Raw genomic sequence first — 26,852 nt, 5'->3', positions numbered from 1 at the left:
TTATTCTGGTATTTTCTTATTGATTGTTTGATTGTCTATATTAAAATTTAAATAATATGTATTGCATAATTCTAAGAAGTCGTTTGTTTACGAAAATATTCTCCACCTTATTTGGTAGAAAAAAAGAATTTCAAGGGTGTTTTTATCATTTTTATTATTTTATTTCAGGATAACTAACCCCGATACTATTAATCCACTCTCAGGCAAGGATAGTTTATCCCCGATATATACTAATTACTAATTTTTAATATAAATTATTTCAAGATTAATAATCAAATAAGAGATGATACTAAATTGTTATTTCAAGACTATCTATATTTATCCACATATCAGACGACCACTAACATTCTACTAAATTCCAGCATCTTTCATTCGGGCGGATTAAAATGAATTAAATTGATAAAGGTTGAGGCATAATTGTGCTCCGTGTTTGCTTATTGTGAATTTTTGATAAGTTGAATAGATCAATTTGGGCTAAATAGTGAATCATACTCCAATAGGTGCAAGTCAAAACTATTATTTTATTTATTTATATGCTTGTTCTTTTATAACTTGTTTAATTACCCAATCAAATTGATAAAAGTTTTTTTTTGTTTACCCTAAATGAGCAATTCATAATAATAATTGTATTTGTATTCAGGATCAAGTGTGTGTTTGCATATGCTACGTTTTACCAATTCTTATAATCAGGTAGTTAGTGAAAGGGGTAAATAATATGGAAAAACAAATTCAGGAGGATTACAAAAATCCCCCGTGATTTAGGTGTATAACTGGCAATTTTACTATAGTTTAGGCGTATTATAGTGCCTTATCCCAATTTCAAACTCAAAATTGTTTTGATATGAGATACATTTGTAGTATGAAGGTCAAAATACCATAATTACATTCATGACATGATTTTGCAGGCAGGACCAAGGATATGTCTAGGGAAAGACACAGAAAATCAGTAGAACATTGTTCGATGGGATAGAAGATTGATCGCAACCTGTCTACAAAATAGGACTAGTTTTCTGTCTTGATTAATTCCAAAGAAATGTGAACAAGTAAGAATTAGTTTCAAGTGAACAGACCAGCCCAAAGTAAAACAATTCCACAATGGGCCAATTATTAGCTACAAGGCTAAACAATTAGAACAAAGCCTCTTAAGCATTGACCCAAGAACACCAATTCTATTGAAAAAAAAGAGGATAAAAGAAATGCCAAGTCACCAAAAGCTAAGGTCCATTTTGGATTTAGGAAAATCAATTATTATCCATCCAAATGCACTCCAAAACTCTCAAACCATCAAACATTCTTTAACTTTGTTACACAAACATGACCACTTTCACAAATCCTACAACTTTGTTCCATCCAAAAATCACCATAACCAAAACTCATCACACACAATGCAAGACATTACCAAAAATCCAAGCAAACTTATCAACTGATGAAGAGAATTTTTCGTGTAGACGAAAACTTATCGCGATATTTCTAGCTACTCCATTGGCACTAGGCCTACAATCTACCCCGTTAGCATTGGCTGAAAATTGGGGCGTTCGTTCATTCTTAAGGGAACATTTCTTTGAGCCTGGATTGTCCCCTGAAGATGCAGTAGCACGAATTCGCCAAACAGCAGACGGTTTACATAGTATTAAGGAAATGTTGGAGACCAATTCATGGAGGTATGTCTTGTTTTATATTCGTCTTAAATCGGCTTATCTTAAACAGGACATGAAGAATGCCTTGTCCAGGGTGCCTGAAGGTCGAAAAGAGTCTTATATTAAAACTGCCAATGAGCTTACTGATAACATGGCTGAGGTAATTGTTCCTATTTCCATAATTAGAAATTTTTGAAGATTGTATGATCAGTGTTATGAGTATTTCTATGTATTTTTTCGTTTGCAGTTTGATTACTACATTCGAACACCAAAGGTATATGAATCTCGTGTATTCTACGAGAAGACATTGAAATCAATTGATGAATTGGTCGCATTACTTGCATAATGTCAAGAGTTTTCACATCATCAGAGTCAGAGGTGAGTGAATGGTGTACCGAAAATCGCCTTTGGTTTAACAAATGTGAAGAACCTGTTCCTAAACTGATCAAGAAATCTTGAAACTATATACACTAGTAATTGAAATAGTCTCTATTTTATGTTCATTAGTTTGTTCAAAAAAGTGACGTTCTTTAATAAACAAATTAGAGCTTATGAGTACATAATTTTGATAGCCATTTGGAAATATCAGTTTCTGCGAGTTGATTTCTCAGACGATCACTCAACTAAAATTGGAATCAAGAAGAAATGTGACTTTTTGAGATAATAACTATTAGTCGAGTCAGTTATTTAAATAGGGATTTTTAACTTGATTTTTGAAGATGAAAACATTGTAGAAAGGATGAAAATCTTTTCGTTTTGTGATACAACTGATGAGAATCTTGATACAATGAAATGCAAATCATGAAATGAACATTTACAAACACAATACACACACACAAATAAACACAAAGGCTTTCTTTTGTCCGACACTTTAGCTCCTGGATAACGCGATAGATGACAAAATAATAAGTAGAACCATCAAGGCCATTGCACCAATCGAACCAATAAGCGATCCAGCAGAACGTTGACAGAAATCTGTATACTGTTGGCATATCGAAAACCAGTTAGTTGAAGTGTTCCCATTGTGTGCCAAATACACAATAGCGGCTGCTGCAGATGCTCCAGATGTGAGAAAAACCAGCATTATCTTCAAAAGTTTCATAAAGTATAAAAGATATCAGCACAACTTCATAACTATGCAACAAATGTTAGATAGAAAGGTCTTTTCCTGTTCGTGAAAGAATATGACTATGCAACAAGTATTCATATGAAAACTTTAGTAGAAATTTAATGTGTTACCGCGTCTAGAACGATGAGCAGAACTCTGCTCTTTCCTGCTCTACTTCTGATAATGTGAAAAATGGAAATAGGGATTGAAAGTGCAAGATATACACAAGCTATAGAATTCGAAACAACGAAGAACCTTCAATCACAATAAACAAAACAAAAAACGTGTTTGTTAGTTAGTTAGTTAACCTTTACAGTTCTGTTTCATGTACTAATATGCTGACAATTTTGCTTACTTAAACGCGTCGATATCATCATATTGAGCTTCAAAATTTACAATTTGTGTACTAAAAGAGAGTGCTTGATCTGCAGTACCCATTGCAACAGCACTTGCTAAGGTTCCAACAAGTGCGGCGATGCGTAAAACGAGATCAAATACAGAGATTCCTCTGTTTACTCCATGAACTCTTTTGGCCTTTGATGCTTCTCCAGCTTCAATTGACACTGCCTTCATTTTTTCCTTTTAGCTAAAACTTCAAAATTCAAAACAAATTTGTATGTTAAGTGTGATCGACCGCGAATTTATACTAACTAGTGAACCAAATCATGTAACAAAGTTTATAATTAAGAACTTCTTAGAGTGGATATTAGGTTTAATCAATGAATTAGTTGCTCCTTTTGCTTATTTAATCAATGAATTGTACAATTTTCTGGTTAATACATGATATTCCTTAAAGTAGTTAAGTCTTGCATTAACTTGCTAGACTTTTTACCTGCTCTACTTTCTTCATAACATGTACTTCGAAGCTTATTTTTTCAAGAAAATGTATCATATACAAGAAACTGCAACATTACAACAACACATGACCCGTTGTAGTCCTACCAGTGGGTCTAGGAGGATGGGATGTATGTAGGTCTTACTACTGTCTTTGTGGGGTAGATAGGTTGTGTCCGATAGAAACTACAAAGAATGTTGTCCTAATTCTTTTTTTCTTTTTTAATGTTTTGCAAACCTAATTTATGATCATTGATTTGTTATACTAGGTCAAATGATAATATACTAATAATAATGACTATGGTCCTAAGTGGTTTTTTGGATTAGGCACAAAGTTGTACTTGAAACATGAGAATCAAGGATGGGGAATAGGATTTTAGAATACAAGAAAGTTCAATGATTAATAATCATAGGCTGACTATTTAATTAACAATGAAAAAGAAAGCAAAGAAAGAGTTTATGGAGTAGGTCAAAATCTAATTAATTTCTAGTTGTGAACCTTTTCATTCCAGATATCTCCCTTCGAGATCACCAACATCTGTGTTGATAACTTAAGTTTTTGAAGAAAAAAAAAGGGTGGTTGAAGCAAGACTATAAAAAGTATCTTTAGCATTTTAAGTACACGGTTCAGAACTAGGGCATCTTTGGCATATATATTCATCATAGCGCCTTTGGCATGATAGGCAAGCAACATATCTTGATCCATCAGTAGCAGAGCAACCAAGGGAATAGAGTGAATGACCTTAATGGTCGTTTTAGAAGTAGCGCACTCATAAATAAGAAATGAAGACAAATTACTTAATACGCTATACTACCAAGTACCAACTATAAGTTATAACCTTCTTAGTTCTTACACTTTAAATAGGTAAGTTATATGTAATTTTATGTAATTATAATATTATGTATAAATTTCTCTTTTTGTAATTATATAAAAGATTTAAATGGCTTTTGAACAATAGAGGTGTAAATGTGTAATGTAGAATTTCTATAATATAAGAGGTGCAGATGTTTGATTTTAAAATTCTATAATGTTTTTATGAAAATAGAGATCACATCATAAGGGGTGTTAATAATTACTGAATGGAATTTCTTTATCTTAATTAATCAGAGGTCTCATTTTTAAATAATAGGAATGTAAAATCTTTCGATAAGATGCGTCATTATTCATTTAGTAAATTTACATTGTACGAATTTAAATTAGTTAGGCCAATAATAGTCAGCTATGAAATGGTTAGAAGAAACGACATTGATTATTTATACACCATTTTTGACATTAAAAGGATACGTTTGCCCATTACTACAATTGTAATTGAGCATACTTAATTATTACTCCATATGTTCCAGTTAGTATATTTCAAAAAGAATGACACACGAAAAATGAAATTAACTTTACAAATTCTCATTTATCCTTAATGCGAAGTTTTTCTAATCACACATATATTATGACATGTTCAAGCAGTTTCAAAAAAAAATAGCAACACATATTATGTCTTGTTTAGATTATAACTTTTAAAAATCTAACCATTTTTCTTGAATTTTATGTTGATTCAAACAATATCACATGAATTAGAACACAAAGGACACAGTCTCTGCGTTCCTTTTTAGTTGTCATAATTTTTTTTGATTAATATTTTAAGATGTATTTTTTAATCATATTGATATGAAAAAAATTGCGATTTACAGTATTTTTCGTATAACTTTTTAATATTGAGATTTTTATTTTAAAATATCGAATTAATGTAACTTAATTTAACTTTAAAAATTAGTCAAATTGAGCTTTTGAAAAGCACAACATGATAATTAAAGAAGAACGAAGGGAGTAGTAATATTTTGAAAACTATAGGTAAGCTATGAAAAGTCTATAAAATTTCTTAAATGTATCAAGAATGATGTAATGAGCAAGAAAAAGAAAGATAGCAGCCAGACAATACTAAATATGTTTTGAAAGTTAGCACTAGTTAGTGGATGTGGAGCTTTTCAAATTGCCACCTTTTGTGGCTATAAAGATAGCCAACTCTTGAACGGAAATGAGACACACAAAAAAAGAAAACACTTACACACTGCTTTCTCAATTCTCTCAATTTTCTCTCCATCTTCTGTTATTCATCTTATTCTCATTTTACTTTGCGAAGTTAATTTACTTTATAACACGTTATCAGTACGAAGCTCTATTTTTTCAGAAAATTAACTTCTATATCAGGTATATCTTTTAAAGAAATTTAATTTTTAAGTTGTCTTTGTTACTTTCAAATTAATTTTCATCATGTCAAACTTGTCAAAATTGGAATTTGTGGCACTTGATATTTCTGGCAAGGATTATTTGTCATGGGTACTTGATGCTGAAATCCACTTTACCGCTAAGGGTCTTGGTGATGCTATAATTGAAGGAAATACAGCATCAAGTCAGGATAAAGCAAATGTTATGATTTTTCTTCGTCATCATCTAGATGAAAGCCTAAAAATGAAATACTTGATAGTGAAAGATCCACTTGAATTGTGGAAAGACTTAAAGGGAGGTATGACCACCTCAGGACAACGGTATTTCCAAGGGCTCGTTATGAGTGGATGCACTTACGGTTTCAAGATTTTAAAACAGTAATTGAGTATAATTCTGCTGTATTTAGAATAACTTTCCAATTAAAATTATGTGGGAAAACTATAAATGATGAGGACATGTTAGAAAAGAAACTAACTATTTTTCATGCCTCTAATGTAATATTACAGCAGCAATACCGTGAAAAGAGTTTTAAAAAATACTCTGAATTGATCTCATGTCTTCTGGTGGCTGAGCAACATAATGCCCTTTTAATGAAAAATCATGAAGCCCGTCCCACTGGAACTGCTCCGTTATCGAAGACAAATATGGTAAAAGCACATGGCCAGTCTGAAAGAAAGACAAAATAAAAATCATAGCCACAATAATATGTGTGGACGTGGCAATGACAGAAGACGATTTAATAATCGTCGTGGTGGTGGTCAACATAAAATGGAGAATAATATCAGTTCTCAAAATGGTCCTTCAAGAAGTAACTGTCATCGTTGTGGCATGAAAGACCACTGAAAAAATGAATGTCGGACATCTGAGCATTTTGTAAGACTTTATCAAAATTCTTTCAAAAGAAAGGCAAATAGAGGTGGTGCCTCTTCTTCTAATGCTCGGATAGAGTCACACTTGGCATTCGAAAATAATGTTGACGCAAGGCCCTTGAATAATGATAATATTGAAGCAAATCTGGCTTTGAGGGATGATGATTTTAATGACCTCAATGATATTACTCATTCGGAGGTTGAAGATTTTTTTAAGGATCTTAATTGATGTTTAATTTCATGTTTTTCAATATGTTGTCATTTTTATGTACTTTGAATTATTGTGTTTTACGTTTATGTATTTGAAAAAAAAAATCAGGGACACATTTTTATGATATTTGTATATTGTTTATTACATTATGTTATTTTACAATGTTGTAATTAATTACTATTAGTGTGCTATTATTTAAACTTAATATCATATTGTTACTAAGAATAATATTCACCTTATTTAATGTCATTATACTAATTGTTTATTCTTGTTAATGTTTTAGACATTAATATTATATAATGATTGTATTATTTTTTTCAATAAACAAATTATCTATACATGATGAATAATATTATATTAATATTTTATAATTTTATTTATTTTATATTTATTTTAATACTTATGTATAATATTTATTTAAGGTTAATAAGTATATTCTATCATAAACTTTTTGAATTCTAAGTTTATTAAACTAATTCACTAGTAAATTATTAATTTATATAAAATTATATTTATTATTAACGTGTTACACCTCAGTTTGTTAATTTTTATAATTTGGTACGTTAGGTTCATATTATCAATCATTTTTTCTGTGTTACAAATTCATTACAATATAATTCCATACACTAAATTATTGTAACATTCATCATAATTGAATCCTATAATTTTTTTAAATTCTAAATTACCATAATTTAACTTTTAAAAAAAGAGACTTATGTTTTTCTATCAAAATTGTTACTTATTTTATTTCTTACAATGCATTTTTATTTTATGAAGATAAATAAATTTCTTAGTCTTCAATTGGATTCAAGATGAATAATGGAGATATGTGTCTTTTGGATAGTGCCATAACTCATACGATATTAAAAGAAAAGAAATATTTTTGTCATTTGATTATAAAAAAGGCCTATGTCAATACAATATCTAGTAGTACAAAATTAATTGAAGGCTCTGGAAAAGTGGCCTTATTACTACCTGGAGGAACGATATTGGTAATTGATAATGCATTGTATTGTAGTAAGTCTCAAAGAAACTTGTTAAGTTTCAAGGTTATTCGTCAAAATGGTTATTATATTGAGATTGCAAATGAAGGAAATGTTGAATACCTTTACATTACTACAATAAATATGGACAAGAAAATTGTGCACGAAAAATTATCTGCACTTTCTTCTTGATTGTACCATACAAATATTGATACTGTTGAATCACATGCCATAATAAACAAAAGGTTTACTGATTCTAATGATTTTATCATTTGGCATGATCGGTTGGGCCATCCCAGTTATAATATGATGTGCAGAATTATTGAGAATTCACATGGACACACTTTGAAGAATCAGAAAATTCTTCAATCTAAGGAATTTTCTTGTGTTGCTTGTTTCCAAGGAAAACTGATTATCAAACCATCAGCAACTAAGGTTGGGATTGAATTCCCTGCATTTTTGGAACGTATACAGGGTGATATATGTGGGGCAATTCACCCTTCATATGGACCATTTAAATATTATATGGTCTTGATAGATGCATCTACAAGATGGTCACATGTGTGCTTATTATCAACTCGTAACATGGCTTTTGCGAGATTGTTAGCTCAAATTATAAGGTTAAGAGCACAATTTCCAGATTATATAATAAAGACAATTCGTCTTGATAATGCTGGTGAATTTACATCTCAATCATTTAATGATTATTGTATGTCAGTTGGAATAAAAGTTGAGCATCCGGTCGCTCATGTCTATACTCAAAATGGTCTAGCAGAATCATTGATTAAACGCCTTCAATTGATAGCTAGACCATTGCTAATGAGGACAAAACTTCCTATTTCAGTATGGGGGCATGCTATTTTGCATGCAGCAGCACTTGGGCGCATAAGGCAAATAAATTATCATGATTTTTCCCTATTACAGTTAGTGTTTGGAAGAGAGTCAAATATATCTCATCTTAGAATATTTGGGTGTGCGGTATATGTCTCAATTGCTCCACCGCACCGCACAAAGATGGGTCCCCAAAGAAGATTGTGAATATATGTATGGTATGAATCTCCTTCTATTATAAAATATCTGGAACCTATGACTGGAGATTTATTTACAGCAAGATTCGATGATTGTCATTTTGATGAATCAGTATACCCAACATTAGGGGGAGAACATAAGCAGTTGAAAAATGAGATAAATTGGAATTCATTGTCACTATCTCATTAGATCCTCGAACAAATAAATGTGAGCAAGAAGTTCAAAAAATAATTTATTTGTAGAATATTGCAAATCAACTGCCAGATACATTTACTAACCTTGCACGAGTTACTAAATCGCATATCTCAGCTACTAATGCTCAAGTTCGAGTTTATGTGTCGATAAAATAACTTGTTCAGGTAAATGAGTCTAGGCCACGCTTAAAATGTGAAAGACCAATTGGTTCCAAAGATAAAAATTCTCGAAAAAGAAAAAGAATAAATGATCAAGATGATTATAATTTGGAGGAAAGTGCTCAAGAAGATCCTAGAGATACAACAAATGGTGTTACCACCAAGGAGGTCCAAGTACCTGAAAATAATGAGAATGAAGAAATCTCAATAAGTTATATCTCGACAGGAAAATGGTGGAACCGAAATGATATTGTGGTCGATAATATTTTTGCTTATAATGTTGCCATTGAAATAATGCAACAAGATAAGGATCTTGAACCAAAATCTGTCGATGAATGCAGACAAATAAATGATTGGCCAAGATGGAAGAATGGAATTCAAGTAGAGTTAACTTCACTTGAAAAAAGTAAAGTTTTCGGATCAATAATCCAAACACCTGAAGGTGTCAAGCCAGTAGGGTACAAATGAGTTTTTGTGCGTAAACGAAATGAAAAGGGTGAAGTCATAAGATATAAAGCATGACTTGTAGCTAGGGATTTTCAAAACCGTTCGCTACCGATAATCCATCCGCAAAATTGGCTTATTGGCTATTGGTATTGGGTTATCAGATTAGCGGGTGGGGAATGGATTTAAATTTTATAATTAACGGCTTATTGGTGTGGGGGACGGATTACTAAATTTTGTTATTGGGTAAACCGTTAATCCGTTAAGAATTTATTATATTTTAATATATTTTATATGAAATTTTCATAATCTCTTTATTTATATAATTAAAAAAAATCAATGATTTTGAGACAACAAAAACATAGATACAAATTAAAGGAAAATCAAATGAGACGGCAAATTAGAAATTGTTGGTGAGTACAAGTTCCATCATTCTGTGTGGCTTAAAATTTAGCTAATAATACGAATGGGCACGAAAGTTTCTTTCAGCTTCAAATAGAGTATTTTGCACTGATTTTTTTATCTCTGCTGCTCCACTTTATCACAAAAATATTGACCATAAATTTGTCGAGACAACTTGGCAAATATTAATAAGGGAATGAAGAAAGATAGAAAGGGACAAGCCATGAACATTTTGTGGCTACTGTATTTGACTGAACATGATTTTTAAAAAAAATAAAAGATCGAAATTTGTTAATCCGAATAATTTAAATTTAAACTAGATAGGTTTTCAAAATAGGATAAGATGCTTCTTACTATCACTCAAAGTAATTAGGAATTTAAATTGTATATGAAAATAAAATTAATCGATACACCGTCCGATAACCGCCCGATAATTGCTAATTCGATACCGAACCAATCAATATCTTATAGGTTGGCTAGCGGTTTAGTACTTTTAAAGCCGATAACCGTTAAATCAAACCGTTAAACATAATAATCCATCCGATCCGCCCTATAAGCACCCCTATTTGTAACCCAAGTTTTTTCGCAAAAACCTGACATTGACTATATGAAAACATATTCCCTGTGGTAGATGCAATTGCCTTCAAGTATCTAATGAATTTAGCAGTTCATGAAAAGCTTGAAATGCACTTAATGAACGTGGTCATTGCCTATTTATATGGCTCATTGGACCACGACATTTTTATAAAAATTTCTGAAGGGTTAAAAGTGACTGAAGCATACAAGGATTCTCGAGACAATTGCATAATAAAGCTTCAGAAATCCTTGTACGAGTTGAAACATTCAGGGCGAATGTAGTACAACCGTCTTAGCAAATATTTGCTAAAAGAAGGATATAAAAATAATTCAATTTGCCCTTGTGTCTTTATGAGAAGGTCTGGATATGAATTTGTCATAATAGCAGTATATGTTGATGATTTAAATATTATTGGAACTCCGGAAGAACTTTCAAAGGCAGTAAAATATCTGAAAAAGGAGTTTGAAATGAAAGACCTTGAAAAGACAAATTTTTGTCTTGATCTACAAATTGAACATTTTACAAATGAGATATTTGTCCATCAGTCAACATATACTGAAAATATTTTAAAGAGGTTTTATACGGATAAAGCACATCCATTGAGTACCCCAATGGTTATGAGATTTCTTGATATTAATAAAGATCCATTTCGACCTCATGAAAATAATGAAGAGCTTGTTGGGGCTGAAATATCATACATTAGTGCAATTGGTGCATTAATGTATCTTGCCAACAATTCTAGACCAGATATAGCTTTCTTAGTAAACTTGTTATCAAGATTTAGTTCTTCCCCAACACGAAGACACTGGAATGAAATTAAACAAATATTCAGATACTTTCGAGGTACCATTGATATGGGATTGTTTTACTTAAATAATTCCACGTCACAATTGATCGGTTACGCAGATATGGGATATTTATCTGATCCTCATAAAGGTCGATCGCAGACAGGCTATTTATTTACATATGGTGTTACAGCTATATCATGGCGTTCAACAAAGCAAATTATAGTTGCCACTTCCTCAAATCATGCAGAGATAATAGCCATTCATGAAGCAAGTCGAGAATGTGTTTGGTTAAGATCAATAACTCAACACATTCAAAAAACATGTGGCCTTTCTTTGACAAAAGACGCTCCAACAATATTGTATGAAGACAATGTTGCATGTATAGCTCAACTGAAGGGAGGACATATCAAAGGAGACAAAACAAAATATATTTCACCAAAATTCTTTTTCACTCATGATCTTCAAAAGAAAGGTGAAATAGATGTCCAATAAATTCGTTCAAGTGACAATTTGGCAGATATGTTCACCAAAGCATTGCCAACCTCAACCTTTGAGAAAATGAGATATAAAATTGGAATGCGTCGTCTTCGAGATATTAAGTGATGTTTTCATCAGGGGGAGCAAAATACGCGATGTACTCTTTTTTCCTTAGCTAAGGTTTTGTCCCACTGGGTTTTCCTGATAAGATTTTTAATGAGGCAGCACTCAAGACGTATTACCAGATATGTGTACTCTTTTTTCTTCACTAGGTTTTTTTCCACTGGGTTTTTCCTAGTAAGGTTTTAACGAGGCACAACATCTATAAGGGTTCAAAATAACTACTATGTATATTGTTTCTTGTAAAAATTTTAATAAAGCACATTACACATGAACATCCAAGGGGAAGTGTTTTGAAAGTTAGCACTAGTTAGTGGATGATCCACTAGGCTGCTTTTCAAATTGCCACCTTTTGTGGCTATAAAGATAGTCAACTCTTGAACGGAAATGAGACACACAAAAGAAGAAAACACTTACACACTGCTTTCTCAATTCTCTCAATTTTCTCTCCATCTTCTGTTATTCCTCTTATTTTCATTTTACTTTGCAAAGTTGATTTACTTTATAACAAAATAATTAAAGAAATTATTAGGAGATCTTATTACATATTATATGAAGCCCCACATGATTATAGCAGCATGTTATGAGAGAGGTATTTGTTTGTGAGCTAGTAATGGTCATTATTTCAAATCAATTGGTTCATGTTGCTCTTATAAAAACAAACCACTTGTGTCAAAGGCATTAAGTGGATTTAAGTACTAGGCATGAACAATAATTTGGTAAAAATTATTACTAGGTAGACATTTTTAGGATACCAAGTTGAAATATAAATGGTATATTTTGCAAAATAGTTGAAAAATAGTCAATTCTCTATTATAATAAGTGTGAAAAGACATTTCTACGCTTTGCTCCTATTTCATGATATCATCATGACATTTTAATCGTATAAATTTGAATTTTAGGACAATAATAGAATTGTAAAGAGATATTTTTATCAAAACTATTGGATAAAAATATCTCTCTATAGATCATGAAATTCTACCCGTATAAATTAGTTTTGAAACAATAGTAAATGTTCAATCTGCAATCGTAAAAGTGGTTATTATGTGTGGAAATCCAAAGTTCAATAATAGTGCTCGATCATTTCCACTTGAATCTAAAAAAATTTAGGGTGTGTCCTATTTTGGACACGGCTATTTAATATGTGCATATAAGGTCAAAAGTATCCTTTAACTATTTGAAATAGAGCACATATATTCTTAAATTATATTTTGGCTCAAAAATACCCTTCAAGTCATACTATTGACTCACTTCTACCTCTCTGTTTGACGGAATGAAACGTGACATCTCATGTGTATTAATTTACTCCACATAAGCACCCCACTCTATCCCACCACACCCAATCAATTAAAAGATCCAAACCCACTCATTAAAATACTCAAACTCATCCTTGACTCTCGTAGTTATTCTGAACTCTAACCCAAACTCATACGAGAGTCAAGGATGAGTTTGGATTTTTTAATGGGTAGATTTGGGTCTTTTAATTGATGGGGTGGGGTGGAGTGGGCGTTTATGTGGAGATCTTATACGACGTAAATTAATACACATGGGATGCCACATTTCATTCCGTCAAACGAAGGGGTGGATTTGAACCAATAGTATGATGTGAAAGGTATTTTTGAGTCAATAGTATGGAGGAAAGGATATTTTTGAGTCAGAATATAATTTAAGTATATATGTGCTCTATTTCAAATAGTTAAAGGGTAATTTTGGCCCTTTTTCCTTTTTTAAGTTATTTCACATGTATGTGATTTTGGAAAATAAGATTTTTTTTAGATCTGTCAAATAGTTAATGAAGTGAGTATTGAATTGTCACAATAAATAAATATTTTAACTTGAGTTCAACTGACATTTATGCCCTCCAACTTTGAGTGTCAAATAAACACTTAAAACTTGTATAAAATTGAACAGGTAGACACGTGTCATATATTGAATAATACACGATGGACGCCATGTATGACACAAAATTGTCATGTAAGAAAAATGTGTCTATTTGTTCAAGTTTTGGATAGTTAAAGTGTTTATTTATGCACTAATAAAGTTAGAAATCATAATTGTCAGCTGAAACCAAGTTAAGAGTCATATTTATGTATTATGCCTATTGAATTTTGTTATTGTTGAAAATGCTTAAAAACATTAACAAATTAATATTGTTGGAAAATGACAATGTTAACATTTGTTATTTTGACAAAATTGTTGATTGAAGATTGTGCTTTACGGTATTTGCAACATATATTTTAAATTTGAACTTACTCAAAGTAGATTTGCGTGTTAAATCATGAATTGTGTTATTGAATTTTGAATAATAAGTTCATGCAAAAAAAAAAGATTGAACTTCAACCATTTACGGCGAATGTGTCCTACCAACTTCAGACCAAATTGATAACTTTAGGTATGAATTCTTGCAACTTCATCACGTATGTCTGAAATTATTTCGAAGTGGATAGACTTATAAAATTATAAATTTTAAATTCCATAGTGATTCTTTTCAACTATCCCTAATCTTTTAAAAATTATCCGAAATTCCTTCTTTTTGGTGGAATCCGGATACATCACATACATCCTAATATATTACGTAAAGTGATATATCTGACTGATTCATCACGTAAAATGATGTATCCGACGTCCTGATATATCACGTAAATAATGTATCCGACCGATACATCGCGTAAAGTGATGTATCTGATATCCGAATACATCACGTAATTTCATGTATGATGTATCATAGAATTGAAAAAAATAGAGATTTTTGTAATTTTTTCAAATGGTAAATTTTTTTAAAGAATATGTTAAAATAAATTGTGTATTTAGGTGATTTTTTCTATAAAAAAATTAGAGAGAGAGCGCGACTTAAACAATGGGGCCCAAAAATGGCAAAATAAGCTATCTAAAGCCCAATAACGCCTCAGGCCCATATTCTCCTGTGGAATGAAAACGCAACCTTTTTTTTTCTTTATTTTTTAAAATCATTTTCCAGTTTATTTTGCTTCGTCTTTCTTTCTGTTCCATATTTCTGGTAACTCATCGGTTTCATCCATCTTCACACTTCAGATTACAGGTAACCCTTCTTCTTCTTCTTCTGTATTGTTTTCCCATATCGGAAAACTGATTTTCTTGGCTCCTTTCGTTATATTTTTCTTTTATTTTTCAAAGGTGGCGATTTTCAATAGTTATTGGAAACTCTATCAAGTTTGATTCTTTCTTGTTATTTTTTCCTCATTATTAGGTTTATCATTTGTTAATCTACTATTTGCGTTCTGGGTATCAATGGGTTTTTAGTATTGATCCAAATTCTGCACTGTTGTGATGATTGATTTGGTGCTTAAATTGATTGGAATTACTGAATCTGTGTGTTTATTTCATATTCCGTGAACTGGGTGTTTATACTTATGTTTTTATCATTCTTTTGTTTCTTCTGCATGTTTAAGCTGAGCCAGAATTGATATCTTGAAAAGAAAATGATTGACAAGTTATCATTTCCCCTCGAATTCCAGGGATCGGGTATGGGGAGAGGGAATTCGAGGTCTATCAGAAATAGCCTCTCTATCTCTAAGAGTTAGGGGTAAGGTGGGTGTATATTCTACCCTCTTCCTACTTGTGGGATTACAATAGGTATCCTCTTCTTGTTGTTGGTGGTCAAGGGGTTAGTGAAAATTGATTGGAATTACTGAATCTGTGTGTTTATTTCATATTCCATGAACTGGGTATTTATAGCATACTTTTGTTTCTTCTGCATGTTTATTAGCTTGGCTATCTGATGAGACAGAATTGAAATCTTGAGAAAAGAAATTGAAAAGTTTTTATTTCCCCTCAAACTTTGGGGATCAATTTAATTTTCTTTTACATTGGGGATCGGGGTTAGGGAATAATGAGAATTGAAATGTGTAGGGTGATTCTCATGGAAATTCAATATTTCAATAAACTGTGCAAAATTTGTTGTTTTTGTAGGATATGGCCTACTTATCATACTAGAAAGCTGTACATTATAGAGTAATAGGAGTATCTAAATTATTATTATTATTTTTCTATCTAAAACAACCTCTCTATTTCTACGAGGGTAGGGGTAAGGTCTTTGTAAACTTTACCCTCCCCAGACCCCACTTGTGGGATTACACTGGATATGTTGTTGTTGTTGTTGTTGTAGGAGTATCTAATTTTTTTCAGCTTAAGTTGTGTTTTTCTTCTTTTTTACGGATTCTTCGGGGCTTCAGTTTATTTTGTGTGTTGACTAAGTAGATTGAATGTCCTTCAAATATGTTATTAAGTGTATGTAGACTGCAAATAGTTTCTGTTATCTGTGATGTTTAGATTTGTGTGCTCTAGATCCTTTATGCATTTATATGGAGCGTTCTGTTACCCAGGGCAATGGATTTTCATTCGTTTCCTAAGATTACATATGCCATGATTCATGATTCATGATTCTTTCATTTTATATTCATTTTCCTGTTAATGCCTTAGTCTGTTTATGGTCATTTTCTGAGTAATACCAAATCAGTTTTTTTTTTCCTCAGAAAAACAAGCACACAAAATGTCAAACCCCTCAGATGAAAGTGGCCAGGAACCAAACCTTGGTAATGATCTTCCTAAAGGTGAAGTAAATGATGACCTTCCTGCAGAAGATCCAAAGGGTTCAGAAGAAGAACGCCAAGATCCATCTCAAGAGGTACATATTTTCATATGTAACTAATTGATTCCATTTGCTCAAAGCTTTTGCAATGCTAGTGAATGATGAAGCATATGTTAAAGCCATACGGATTAGGGAATATTTACACCGAAGGTTTTTCTAAAAAATCCCTATGTATTTTGTTCTTCTGTTTGCAGCTCAAATCTTCTGTAATACTAATCAAAATCATTAGGGATTAGCGAATACATTTTTGCACCAAAAGATTTTCTAGAAATGATACCTGTGTACTTTCATTTGCAGCTCAAATCTTTAAAAATGCCCGTCACCATGTACTTTATTTCTTCTTCTGTGCCATATAACCACCATGTGAATGAGATTTCATTCACAGGACTAGTATCCGTCTATAAGTGTATAAAGATATTTGAGGTAGAGACTGTAGGTTGATGAAAGTGTTATGGAAAATTACCTAAATTTGATTAATTGCAACTATACGAAACGTTACTGTACTTCTGCCATTTTTTCCTTGAGATTCGGGGCATAATTATTTTCCTTCATTACATATATCCAGGAACAGGAGGAACTAATGAAGAAAAAGTATGGTGGATTAGTGAAAAAGAAACCTCCATTGATAACTAAGGTGATTATTTTAGGTTTTACTTCAACTCTTTGGTATCTCAAATTATTTCCCTCTATGTATTTTGAGTTTTACTCCAATTCTTGTCCTGATTGAATTTTCTATTAACCTCTTTTACATTTGCCAGGACCATGAACGTGCTTTTTTCGATTCTGCGGACTGGGCACTAGGAAAGGTACTCAGCTCTAGTGTAACTTTTGGCTGTTTGAATCTTTAGCTAAAGTTTAATGTTGAAGTTTTGAGCATCTTTTACCACGTTTTCATTTTCTATTATCTTGCAGCAAGGGGGACAGAAGGCCAAAACACCTGCTGAGGCACTTCGCCCAAAATTGGAGGTGCATTACCTACCCTGTTACTCTGAGAAACACATTTCCAGTTTCTATTGTTGGTCGTAATGACTTGTTTTTCTTTTTTCCTGTCTTTGCTAGTTTTTAAAGGTTAGATTCACTAGATTACAACTTAGGCTGGACTTAAAAATAAAAAAAACAGTATTCAATCTCATTCCAAAGTTTTTGATCAGGCCTTAAGAAACAATGTATTTTGAAGAGCTTCTGATCTCCTGGCTATCTGTTTTCAGCAGGAGAAGTTGCATCTTCCTTTATTTATTCAAATTAAATCCTGAAGCATACGTAGATAAGGAAGTTAAATTCCAACTACAACATGGCTACGGAAATTTGTCCTTTAAATAGCAACAAATAAAATGACAATACAATGCACAGCCTGCTCCAAGTTGCTACATGTTCAATTTGTATTCGATTATCACAACAAGATTGCATTGCTTATGTTTTCTTTGATAACAGCCGACACCACACCAGCAACTTCGTACTCGTCTCTCAGCTTCTAAACTGACAGATGCTGGTGAAGGTATGTATGCAAAAGCTATTCCTGTTGTGTGATCTTACTGGAACTCAACCCCTTAATCTCTTTCCTTCTCCGTTTGAAATCTGGCAGCAGATGGTAGCCACAACGGCCTTGACCAGCTAGATGACCAGAGTGGAACACCAGCAGCAGATGGTGAGAATAATTCTTAGATCAGAGGCCAGGACCAAGACATTCTTGAGCTGCTGAATTAACTGAAGGTGTTGTTGTAAATGGGGCTAGCTACTTATAGAGGTAAAAAGAAGAAAAGAAAGAATAATTGCTGCGTGTGGCGAATTTTTGTTCTGAGATTAGATTTGTGGTCCTATACTGAGCTGATTTGCTTGCATAAAAATCAGAAAACTGCCTGCAAGTTTATTTCCCATCTGGCTGTGCTATAATACCATCATGATGTATTGTACTTTTTGGTGGTAAAAGTTCTAGATTGACCCATGTTAATGAAATGTTAAAGACATACAGTTTTTTCCAATATTAACTCTTTCCCTTTTGGTATATTGTACTGTACTTCATATTTATGATCTCATACTAGACTCTTTCTTCTTTTGCCAACAAACTAGGATTTTGGTTTTGAACACAAGAATTTATGTTCCTGAGACTCAGACTTTGTTGTTAGTAGTTGGAAAAGGTCCTATTGGCTTGTAGTTAAACAGGACGACATAATCAAACTCGTGGATTTGCTTGCTTCAAGCAAATGGAAGACACTAATTGTGGTTGTAAGGGCATTGCCAACCCTAAATTTTACACCAAAAAAGAATTCTTTTCTTTCTATCTTCATTATTATATTATTATTTTTTATTTTATTTATATTTTCTTATTTCATAAAACAAATTTTTTTATAAAAAACATTCACTATATATAATTTTCATATTGTTTCAAATTATAGTCATTTAATATAAAACTATTTTAAATCATAATTTTTTTAATAATAAAAATTGCTAGCAAATATTACATATTATACATAATAATGAATAACACAAATAAAAGTCAAATCATTAACGAAATATAATTAAATAAACATTATACAATTGAAAATTTTATTTTAAGTTCTACGTGAATATTCAACTTTCAAGATCACTACGGTGCTCTCATAAATGCTTTATTAATCCAATACGTAGTTCAAAATGAGCTTCTTTGTCCTTAATTTTTCTATGTCGAGATTTATATTTTTGCATATTTAATTTTTGTCAAGATTAATTGTACTTATATCCAATTCAAATTTATAGTAGAATTACCACAAATTTAATTTCAAAAAAATTCAAGTAAAGAAAAATAATATATAAAAAATTAAAATTTTAATCTAAAATTAATATTATAAAAATATTACGTAAAACTAATAAAATATTTTAATTAAAACATATCAATTTATATAATATTTAATTAAAAATATTGTATAATAAAATAATAATAATAAAGGACAATTGGTGCACCAAATACACTATTCACACACCAAATTTGATACAAAATTTGGCATGGGCTATAGCAACTTTGCACCAAATATAGCATTTAGTGTAAAATTTGACATAGGTTGAAGATGGCCTACGTTCCCAGAAAATAGAAATTTCAACAATTCAATTCGACACTTTTTAAGATTATATTTTCAAAGCTGAGGTGTTTAGTTATTCCTTTAAGGTCAAGTTAAGATATGTACCTTTGATTCAACTCAGGGCAGATTAGTGGAATCGAATATAAATGACGATCACTTTGTAGCCACTTTTGTGTATGCGTCAAAAAGGTCCCACATTTATGGAGAAAAAGAAGATCTACTTCTGACTTTTAAATAGTGTACATTTTTTTATCTTAACCATCAATGATCAAAAGTTCTTTTTTTCTTTTTTTAGTGGAGATAAATCACATAAATACAAATCATTGACAGATTATTAATTGCTTATGGTAACGAAAATAATATTCCAAACCTTTTTTATGTGTGTTATATTAATACTATAAAGCTTTTAAATTGCATGTTATATGTGAAACTTGGGATTTCAAGTGTGTAATCACTAGTACCACAATGTAGAACAATCAAATGCTTCATATGCAAGCTGACTCGAGACCAAATTTGAGATTATGCTTAAACATCACATCTTTTTGGCCAGAATACCAGATAGAATCTTGACACAACGGCACAGACCTAAGTGTAGTCTTGTCAATGCTGCATTAATTCCAAACACAATATAAGAAACTGGACCAGCTATGAAAGTACAGTGCAGAACTCTAAATAAACAGAGTGAAGCAAAGAGAATCCATGCTCAAATAATGAATAAAAGTTGATGAAAGAAACAGTAGTAGACACAGAACCCCCAGTAATTCATTAGTCTAAGCTTCATGAAGCCCTTCAAAGGGCAAAAAGCGGCTGTCAATACATGTGTGATACGGCTCCATAATCATTACTAGAAGCATCAAAATGCTCTTGATGACTCTTAACTGATCCCACCCGCTTTCTTTCCTCCTGAAATGCTTGCAGTTGTATGAGTTCATACCAAAATCATATTATCTGTCTAGCGGTGAAAAAATTAACATTTGGAAAAAGGGAAGTTACTTACCTTAGTAGGAATTTATCATAAGAACTAAATTTTCTATCAATCCTGCAGAATCGATCACATAAAATGATCAGACATCAAGCAGTGACCAACACCATCATTTCCTTAAGGCCAAAGGAACACCATCATTTCATTTAAGGCCAAAGCAGCATGAGTATTTACAAGATAAAGACACAGGTTTACCACATATAGCAAAGCGCTGAAAGCATATTCATGCCTCAACGATCTGAAAAGTAATTCTCAATCTCAAGTATCTCTTACCCTAGAGAAGCAAGAGAAGAAAATTAACACTGCTCCAGTAGAAATCTGCCTTCTTAGTGTATACCATAGCATACAAACGTGAACGTGAATTTTTTATCATAATTAGCTATTGCTTGATCTCTTAAAAGCTCTGTGTGAGCAACTAACAGATGGGCTTCATTCACGAGGATAGAACCCAATAGCGGGAATCATGTCATATACAAGACCACTACAAGCAAAAGTGGACAAGGGATCGATAAATATGAGATGATTACATTTTTACCTCCTGAAATGCAGAAACCTGACTTTCTTGAACTTTTGTTCAACAACTGGAAAGCTGTCAAGAAAACATGAAAAAATCGATGCAAGAGAAAGCTGATAGAATATTCAATCCTGTAGCATAACTGGTCAACAGAAAAAGTGATACCACTATGTCACAAAAGTTCTAAAGAACACAAACGAACAAACAAAATGTAAAGAAGAACCACCACATCAAACTGTCATGGCTTAGTCTGCTACACAAACACTAAAGCAGAGGTATTGTTGGGTACAAAAGGCCTTCAGTGACCAAGAGGCGTTGTTTCATTACATTATATATGCTGGTAACACCTAAGAAACAGAAATACTAGGGAAAGTATGGCCACAAGTTTCTCTATCTTGTTCGTCTGGTCCTCTGTACTTAGGCTGGAGACATCGTCAAAAGGGGCGGGCAATAGGCTGGAATCAGGCATCGGAGATGATAGCTGTTTAGATGGCAAGTGTGAAAAGGCAAAGTAAAAGAAAGAGCATTAGAGATGCAACACAGGCTTCAGGCTAGTCAAAGTTAACAATAGGAAGATGTGCTTGAGGCTATACTGAAGTACAGAATAGAGATGCCCATTGATTATGTATAACACCAAAAAAAAAGGCAAAATTCTGTACCTCCAGCTGCTAACAACCCTCTACACCCTAGTATCCACCATAAGATTTCCCATAGGTAGAAGGGTTATGGCTGGAAACCCTGGAAAGATTAGAACAAGTAAATAACAAAACCAATTTACAGTAAATGAAAGAGACGGCAACTGTAGGCGGGAAACATAGCCTTAATGTCAAAGCATGTAGTCAGATAATGACTTTACCCTGCACTACTAGGTCGCCCAGAGGAATAAACGCCATATGGTGCATAACTACCTCCACCACCAACCTGAAAAAATGAATTCAGATCTACTTTCTGACATATTTTGTTTGCTATACAAGGATAGCAGCAAATAGATGGAAATACAGCAAAACATCAATTAGAATAGGAACAACAGGACAAGGTAATTTGATTTTTCCCTGTAAAAATGAGATAACGTCAAATCAACATCTAAAAAATGAACAATGAGTATTTACCTGTGAGCCACCATAACTATCATTTGGAGACAAATCATTGTAATCATGTCCACCTGAATAAGAAGAATAACCATGCCGACGTGATCTATTATCACGATTGCCATATCTTGAGCCATCAGGGACGCTTGCAGACATGGGGACATAAGAAAGGCCAGGAGAAAATGCAGGAAAAGCTCCCTCCATCTCAAATGTATTGGCCCTCAACCGCATAAGTACTTGCAATAACGCATTGCCAGCAACATTAGCATCTCCAGTAATCTGAAGGAGAAAAACACAATACCATGACGTAAGAATTTCTGAATAGGGAGTACACCTAAACCAAACATCACACCCCCAACCTACAAATAACTCAGCTTAAACAAACCAAGTGAGACAATATTACACGAGGACAAAAATACAAAAACCAGTTTACCTGCACCATCTCGTCATCTGCGGATGCCACTTTGGGAAGATTTTCCTTTGAAAGAATGCGGATGCTTGCCCTTGTGGTATTCCGCATCTCATTGATAATGGAACCACCTTTACCAATAAGGCATCCAACTCGTGAACTAGGTACAAGCAGGCGAGTCGTAAGAATGGCATCACCCGATTCTTTTTCAGTTTTCTCACTACTTCTTGGTTGCAAACGCATTGTTGCATCAATGGTAGGAGATTGATCTTCAGATGCCTGTGATCACAATTGGATAAGCAACAAGCGCTACAGAGAGGTATTCTCAGTCCTAGCAACCAAATAATAAATTCGATAACCAAGAATTGTTCCACACCTCCTTTGCTGATACAAATATAATGCAATCATCCCCCTCAGCCGCAGCACTATCGACTTTAATAGATGCACCTGATTCCTGTCTTATCTGTTTGATAATGCCTCCACCTTTGCCAATTACAGCTCCTACATTTTCAGTTGGACAAACCAAACGAACAGCAAACTCTTTTACAGAAGAAGATCGGCTTCTACCATCATTTTTGTAACTTACATAAGGACCCATCAATGATGTCACACCCATGACTTGGGTACCAGCATGAGGATTAACAAGTCCAGCACCAGACCTATATATGCTGGGTGACGACAGCAATTGATGTTGGGACCGCGATGGATTATCATGGAGGCGTGCTGCTACTTGATAAAGTGCTTTCTTAACAACTGCACCTTCACCGGTTATCTGAAAATAAAAGAAGAATCTCTTTAACACATCATTTACATTTTCGTATAACCAGAAATAAGCATCATTAAGAGTGACGGCACAGTGTGGGATTTGCAAATAAAACTTGAATACAGCAGTTGCTCACTCCACAATTAATTGTCCATTTCTTTCATTATTCCTAGTCAGTGTTTTTAGTACCATCAAGTTTCACAAATGGATGCCCTACAAAATGGATATAGCTAACAGATAACAGAACTGCTTTAAAGAACCAAACCAATTTTGTTAGAAGCCCTTCAGGATTAGATGGGGTACTCTTTTTATGTCTTCCGATTTTTTAGAACATTTGACAGATGTAACCCACTTCCTTTGTGCTACTTTATTTATAAAATCAGTTTTGCCTTCTTCAAAAAAAAAAAGGCAAACCAATCATGTTTAAGTTTCTGCTCACCCCATTATACCCCATACAAATCAACTACCCCTCAATCTCGAACTAGTCAGTCAGTGCATGAATCCTTTATAACAATTCTCCTTGGACTCATTTTACTCTCATATACTGACAGTCTAAGGTAAATTAGGAGTTCTCTAAAACTAAGGGTTTTGCAAAACTCACACCTATACACAGACATACAATCCGTGCAACAACTACACCTCTACCTCGAACAAGTTGGGGTTGGCTATATAAATCCTCAGGACCATATTCCCCATTTTAATTCATCTTAGGCCAACAGGAAATCTAGAATCTTAAAATTCGTGAATAACATATTTATAAATTGGTTGACAAGACCGACCAGGCAATCAGCTAGCATAGAAACAAGTCTCTTCATTGCGAGAGAGCAAGGCTGGAAAACCAAAAACCTATTTTTTTAAATCAGGCTCAAAAACCTCATTTCTAGCTACCTGCTATATATTGTGAAGCAATTTCCTTTTTTTATATGACGGTGGTGTCTGCGCTAGCTTATACAGGTCTCAACTATTCTACCGGGTACCAAAATCAACTACGATCAAGGGAAGTGCTCGCATTTAAAATTCTGATGAAATTACTTCAAGTAAATAATACATGCCTAAATATTTCAGTACTCTAGAGTACATGAATAATGCAAATGCTTTTAATTATCTAAAAAATTTAAGAGATGACATAGAATTATGGTAAACATAAAATATACTGAAAAGTGTTGTGAGAAGGACCCTGCTACTACCTGGAGAAGCTCATCGGAGTTTAGAGCACAAGGTGGCAAGTGCTCACTGCTTAAGACCCGAATCTGCGCACCTGTTTCACTTCGTAAATTCTGGATCACTTGTCCACCTTTCCCTATCACACAACCTATTTGATCTGATGGGACAAGCATCCGTACAGTAATCTGCTGATGATCCTCCAGATCTTCATCCATACGCAGCTCTTCAGCAAGGACTCTGTCATGCACCCTGAATAGAGCATCTTGAGCAGGTGAAATCAGGTCACCAGTATCTTCAGAGACATTAGTTTCTTCACTTCCACTATAAATAGTTACCACACGCTCCTCGCAGCCAGGTATGGTCTCACTAATCCTAATCTTTGAATTAGTTTCAGTCCTCAATTGTTTTGCAATGTCCCCACCAACTCCAATGATACTTCCAATTTTTCCTGTGGGGCATAAATAACGGAAAACAGTATCCTCTGGTCCAATGGAATTTGATTCTTTTTCATCAGTTGGAGTCCTTCTCTTACTTCCATCACTCCTAGAATAGTCGGATTCCGATTGCATTCTCTTCCCGAAGTTATTCTTCTGGCCTGCCATGTCAAGATGAGCTGAATGTGTCACCCTACAAACCAAATATTCTGTATCAACTTGGATCAGAAACACACTAACAACTCATGAAGTTTTATTACATAGAACGTCATGAGGTGGAACATACAGACAACACAACGTAGAAATGAAACACAATTCAAAGTGGTGCAAATTACATTATATGCAATGTCAATTTCCCAATAAAGTAATATTGCGTCACTCAATAACCTTAAGACCAAGTAAAAGCTTTACCAACCAACCAAGAAAGTTGCAGCACAAAATCACAGAAAAATTTCATGATGAAAATGAAGTCCCTATTTCCTCTTGCAGTCCAGATTTTCCTTTAAAGTAATCAACCTGACAACCTCAAACCGAAGAAACAATTTTCATTCACCCAAGACTACTATTTTCCTTTAAAAGTACCAATGACAAAATCCCTAGTAACTCTCAAGGGCATAGCCAGGTCGGAAAAATACACTGTTTAAACATGGTTAAAATTATCTTTATGTCGAATCCCCTTAGCTTCCTAATTCTTGAAGCTCTTGCAATCGCCTACGCAACAAATTGCAAGTTAACACACATACAAAACTAAATGCTTGAGGTTAAAGACCCTCTCTTACAGTAACAAAATCTATGACACTATATATTTTTCTTCTAAGCAGTCAACTTTACAAAAAAAAAAAAAAAGACACAGAAGCAAAATTTTCACACACACCATATTCTTTTCTTTTTTATACTTCTCCTTGAAACCCACAATAAATATACATAGGGAAAACCAAATTCATGATTGAAATTGAATACCCTTTTTAAGAAAAAAATTTCTACCACTCCATAATTCCCTTCAAAGTAGCCAACTTTACCAAGAAAACCCAAGCCCAGATACAATTTTTAGTCCCACCCCCATCCCAGAAAAATACTTCATTTCTTAACTACACTTATCTAGAATCAAAAGAATAAGAAATAACTTATTTTAAAAAAATAAAACATAAAGATATCACCTTTTGTTTGTCTAGCAAAACTCTATCACTGCCAAGATTAAAGAGAAGGGTAAATGATTAATCTTGTCAATTTTGCATAGAAAGCGCAAAGAGTCTATAAACACCAAAAATAGAGAGAGAAAAACAAAGAAAATTACAGTGCTCTGGGGAAGAATCAATCCGTGGGTCTGTTGTTTATAGTACCAAATACTGCAGAAAATATTTGCCAATGAAGTTTTTTAGGGTTTGGATGTAAAGAACTTGTTAAATAGTGAAATATCCAACCAACCATAGATGGCCTTATGAGTAAAAAGTTTTGTAACCTAACCTAACGAGGCCTAACAAAGGTATATGAAAATATTAGACAAAATACCAAAAAAAGATTTTGTAACAAAGTACTTTTCTTTTTACTTTCTCTGTTCAAGCATTTAAGAATGGTGAGAGGCGAATTTTAAAAAATTATTTTTGTGTTAATGAGAAATAATAGATATTTTATCGAGTTATTAAGGTATGAAAAAGTAAGAACTGGATTCAAGATTTGAAGACGGCAAGACTTCATTATCTTAACGTAAATATGTCAACAGATTTTCAATGACGACGAAGGGATGATATTATTTCGTACTTATTTATGA

At 33.0% G+C, this 26,852-nt stretch overlaps 4 protein-coding genes across 20 annotated transcripts; 2 read left to right on the top strand and 2 right to left on the bottom strand.

Moving 5' to 3' along the window:
- The first annotated feature begins 1,219 nt into the window (after nt 1-1,219).
- LOC129880162 (photosynthetic NDH subunit of lumenal location 2, chloroplastic) lies at nt 1,220-3,310 on the top strand. 3 transcript variants are annotated; one of them, XM_055954089.1, is made up of 4 exons: nt 1,220-1,661; nt 1,731-1,797; nt 1,885-2,015; nt 3,177-3,310. In XM_055954089.1, exons 1-3 carry the CDS (start codon nt 1,315-1,317, stop codon nt 1,981-1,983), a joined length of 513 nt encoding a protein of 170 aa, XP_055810064.1. In that variant the 5' UTR covers nt 1,220-1,314; the 3' UTR covers nt 1,984-2,015; nt 3,177-3,310. The 3 variants fall into 3 exon arrangements, with proteins under 3 accessions (XP_055810064.1, XP_055810062.1, XP_055810061.1); XM_055954087.1 differs by having other exon boundaries at nt 1,222-1,797; XM_055954086.1 differs by lacking the exon at nt 3,177-3,310 and having other exon boundaries at nt 1,222-1,797; nt 1,885-2,138.
- Nucleotides 2,218-3,318, bottom strand: LOC129880163 (casparian strip membrane protein 2). The gene is made up of 3 exons (XM_055954090.1): nt 3,101-3,318; nt 2,877-3,000; nt 2,218-2,724 (listed from the first exon to the last, which is right to left on the bottom strand). The coding sequence occupies exons 1-3, from the start codon at nt 3,316-3,318 to the stop codon at nt 2,509-2,511; spliced, it is 558 nt and encodes a 185-aa protein (XP_055810065.1). The 3' UTR covers nt 2,218-2,508.
- Nucleotides 3,319-15,019: 11,701 nt separating this feature from the next.
- LOC129874923 (uncharacterized) lies at nt 15,020-18,656 on the top strand. The gene is made up of 7 exons (XM_055950317.1): nt 15,020-15,108; nt 16,546-16,713; nt 17,243-17,311; nt 17,436-17,483; nt 17,590-17,643; nt 18,109-18,172; nt 18,260-18,656. Exons 2-7 carry the CDS (start codon nt 16,579-16,581, stop codon nt 18,337-18,339), a joined length of 450 nt encoding a protein of 149 aa, XP_055806292.1. The 5' UTR covers nt 15,020-15,108; nt 16,546-16,578; the 3' UTR covers nt 18,340-18,656.
- Nucleotides 18,657-20,322: 1,666 nt separating this feature from the next.
- Nucleotides 20,323-26,559, bottom strand: LOC129880161 (RNA-binding KH domain-containing protein RCF3). Of its 15 annotated transcripts, none has more exons than XR_008765339.1 (11): nt 26,379-26,559; nt 26,242-26,269; nt 24,674-25,277; nt 23,100-23,495; nt 22,748-23,002; nt 22,336-22,593; nt 22,083-22,147; nt 21,886-21,964; nt 20,908-21,301; nt 20,728-20,769; nt 20,323-20,633 (listed from the first exon to the last, which is right to left on the bottom strand). XR_008765339.1 is itself a non-coding variant. In XM_055954080.1 (9 exons), exons 3-8 carry the CDS (start codon nt 25,250-25,252, stop codon nt 21,913-21,915), a joined length of 1,605 nt encoding a protein of 534 aa, XP_055810055.1. In that variant the 5' UTR covers nt 25,253-25,277; nt 26,242-26,269; nt 26,379-26,559; the 3' UTR covers nt 20,323-21,301; nt 21,886-21,912. The 15 variants fall into 15 exon arrangements, 8 of the variants coding, with proteins under 8 accessions (XP_055810055.1, XP_055810058.1, XP_055810054.1 ...); XR_008765340.1 differs by having other exon boundaries at nt 21,248-21,301; XR_008765336.1 differs by having other exon boundaries at nt 20,728-21,301.
- Between the last annotated feature and the right edge of the window lie 293 nt (nt 26,560-26,852).

The sequence above is a fragment of the Solanum dulcamara genome, chromosome 2 (genome assembly GCF_947179165.1).
Source record: "Solanum dulcamara chromosome 2, daSolDulc1.2, whole genome shotgun sequence".
Taxonomy (NCBI): domain Eukaryota; kingdom Viridiplantae; phylum Streptophyta; class Magnoliopsida; order Solanales; family Solanaceae; genus Solanum; species Solanum dulcamara.
The sequence above is the reverse complement of the archived record's forward strand: the minus strand, read 5'-3'. Positions and strand labels throughout refer to the sequence as shown.

What these genes read in the sequence shown, in the direction of transcription:
- LOC129880161 (XM_055954080.1), bottom strand. Translation starts at nt 25,252, where the DNA reads ATGGCAGGCCAGAAGAATAACTTCGGGAAGAGAATGCAATCGGAATCC. An exon ending in TATTTGTATCAGCAAAGGAG is followed by an intron (nt 23,003 to 23,099) that starts GTGTGGAACAAT and finishes TTGTGATCACAG; the next exon opens with GCATCTGAAGATCAATCTCC. An exon ending in ATAGTTATGGTGGCTCACAG is followed by an intron (nt 22,148 to 22,335) that starts GTAAATACTCAT and finishes TCATTTTTTCAG; the next exon opens with GTTGGTGGTGGAGGTAGTTA.
- LOC129880162 (XM_055954087.1), top strand. Translation starts at nt 1,315, where the DNA reads ATGACCACTTTCACAAATCCTACAACTTTGTTCCATCCAAAAATCACC. An exon ending in TTACTGATAACATGGCTGAG is followed by an intron (nt 1,798 to 1,884) that starts GTAATTGTTCCT and finishes TTTCGTTTGCAG; the next exon opens with TTTGATTACTACATTCGAAC.
- LOC129874923 (XM_055950317.1), top strand. Translation starts at nt 16,579, where the DNA reads ATGTCAAACCCCTCAGATGAAAGTGGCCAGGAACCAAACCTTGGTAAT. An exon ending in CACTTCGCCCAAAATTGGAG is followed by an intron (nt 17,644 to 18,108) that starts GTGCATTACCTA and finishes CTTTGATAACAG; the next exon opens with CCGACACCACACCAGCAACT. An exon ending in ACTGACAGATGCTGGTGAAG is followed by an intron (nt 18,173 to 18,259) that starts GTATGTATGCAA and finishes GAAATCTGGCAG; the next exon opens with CAGATGGTAGCCACAACGGC.
- LOC129880163 (XM_055954090.1), bottom strand. Translation starts at nt 3,318, where the DNA reads ATGAAGGCAGTGTCAATTGAAGCTGGAGAAGCATCAAAGGCCAAAAGA. An exon ending in GATGATATCGACGCGTTTAA is followed by an intron (nt 3,001 to 3,100) that starts GTAAGCAAAATT and finishes TTGTGATTGAAG; the next exon opens with GTTCTTCGTTGTTTCGAATT. An exon ending in TGCTCATCGTTCTAGACGCG is followed by an intron (nt 2,725 to 2,876) that starts GTAACACATTAA and finishes AAACTTTTGAAG; the next exon opens with ATAATGCTGGTTTTTCTCAC.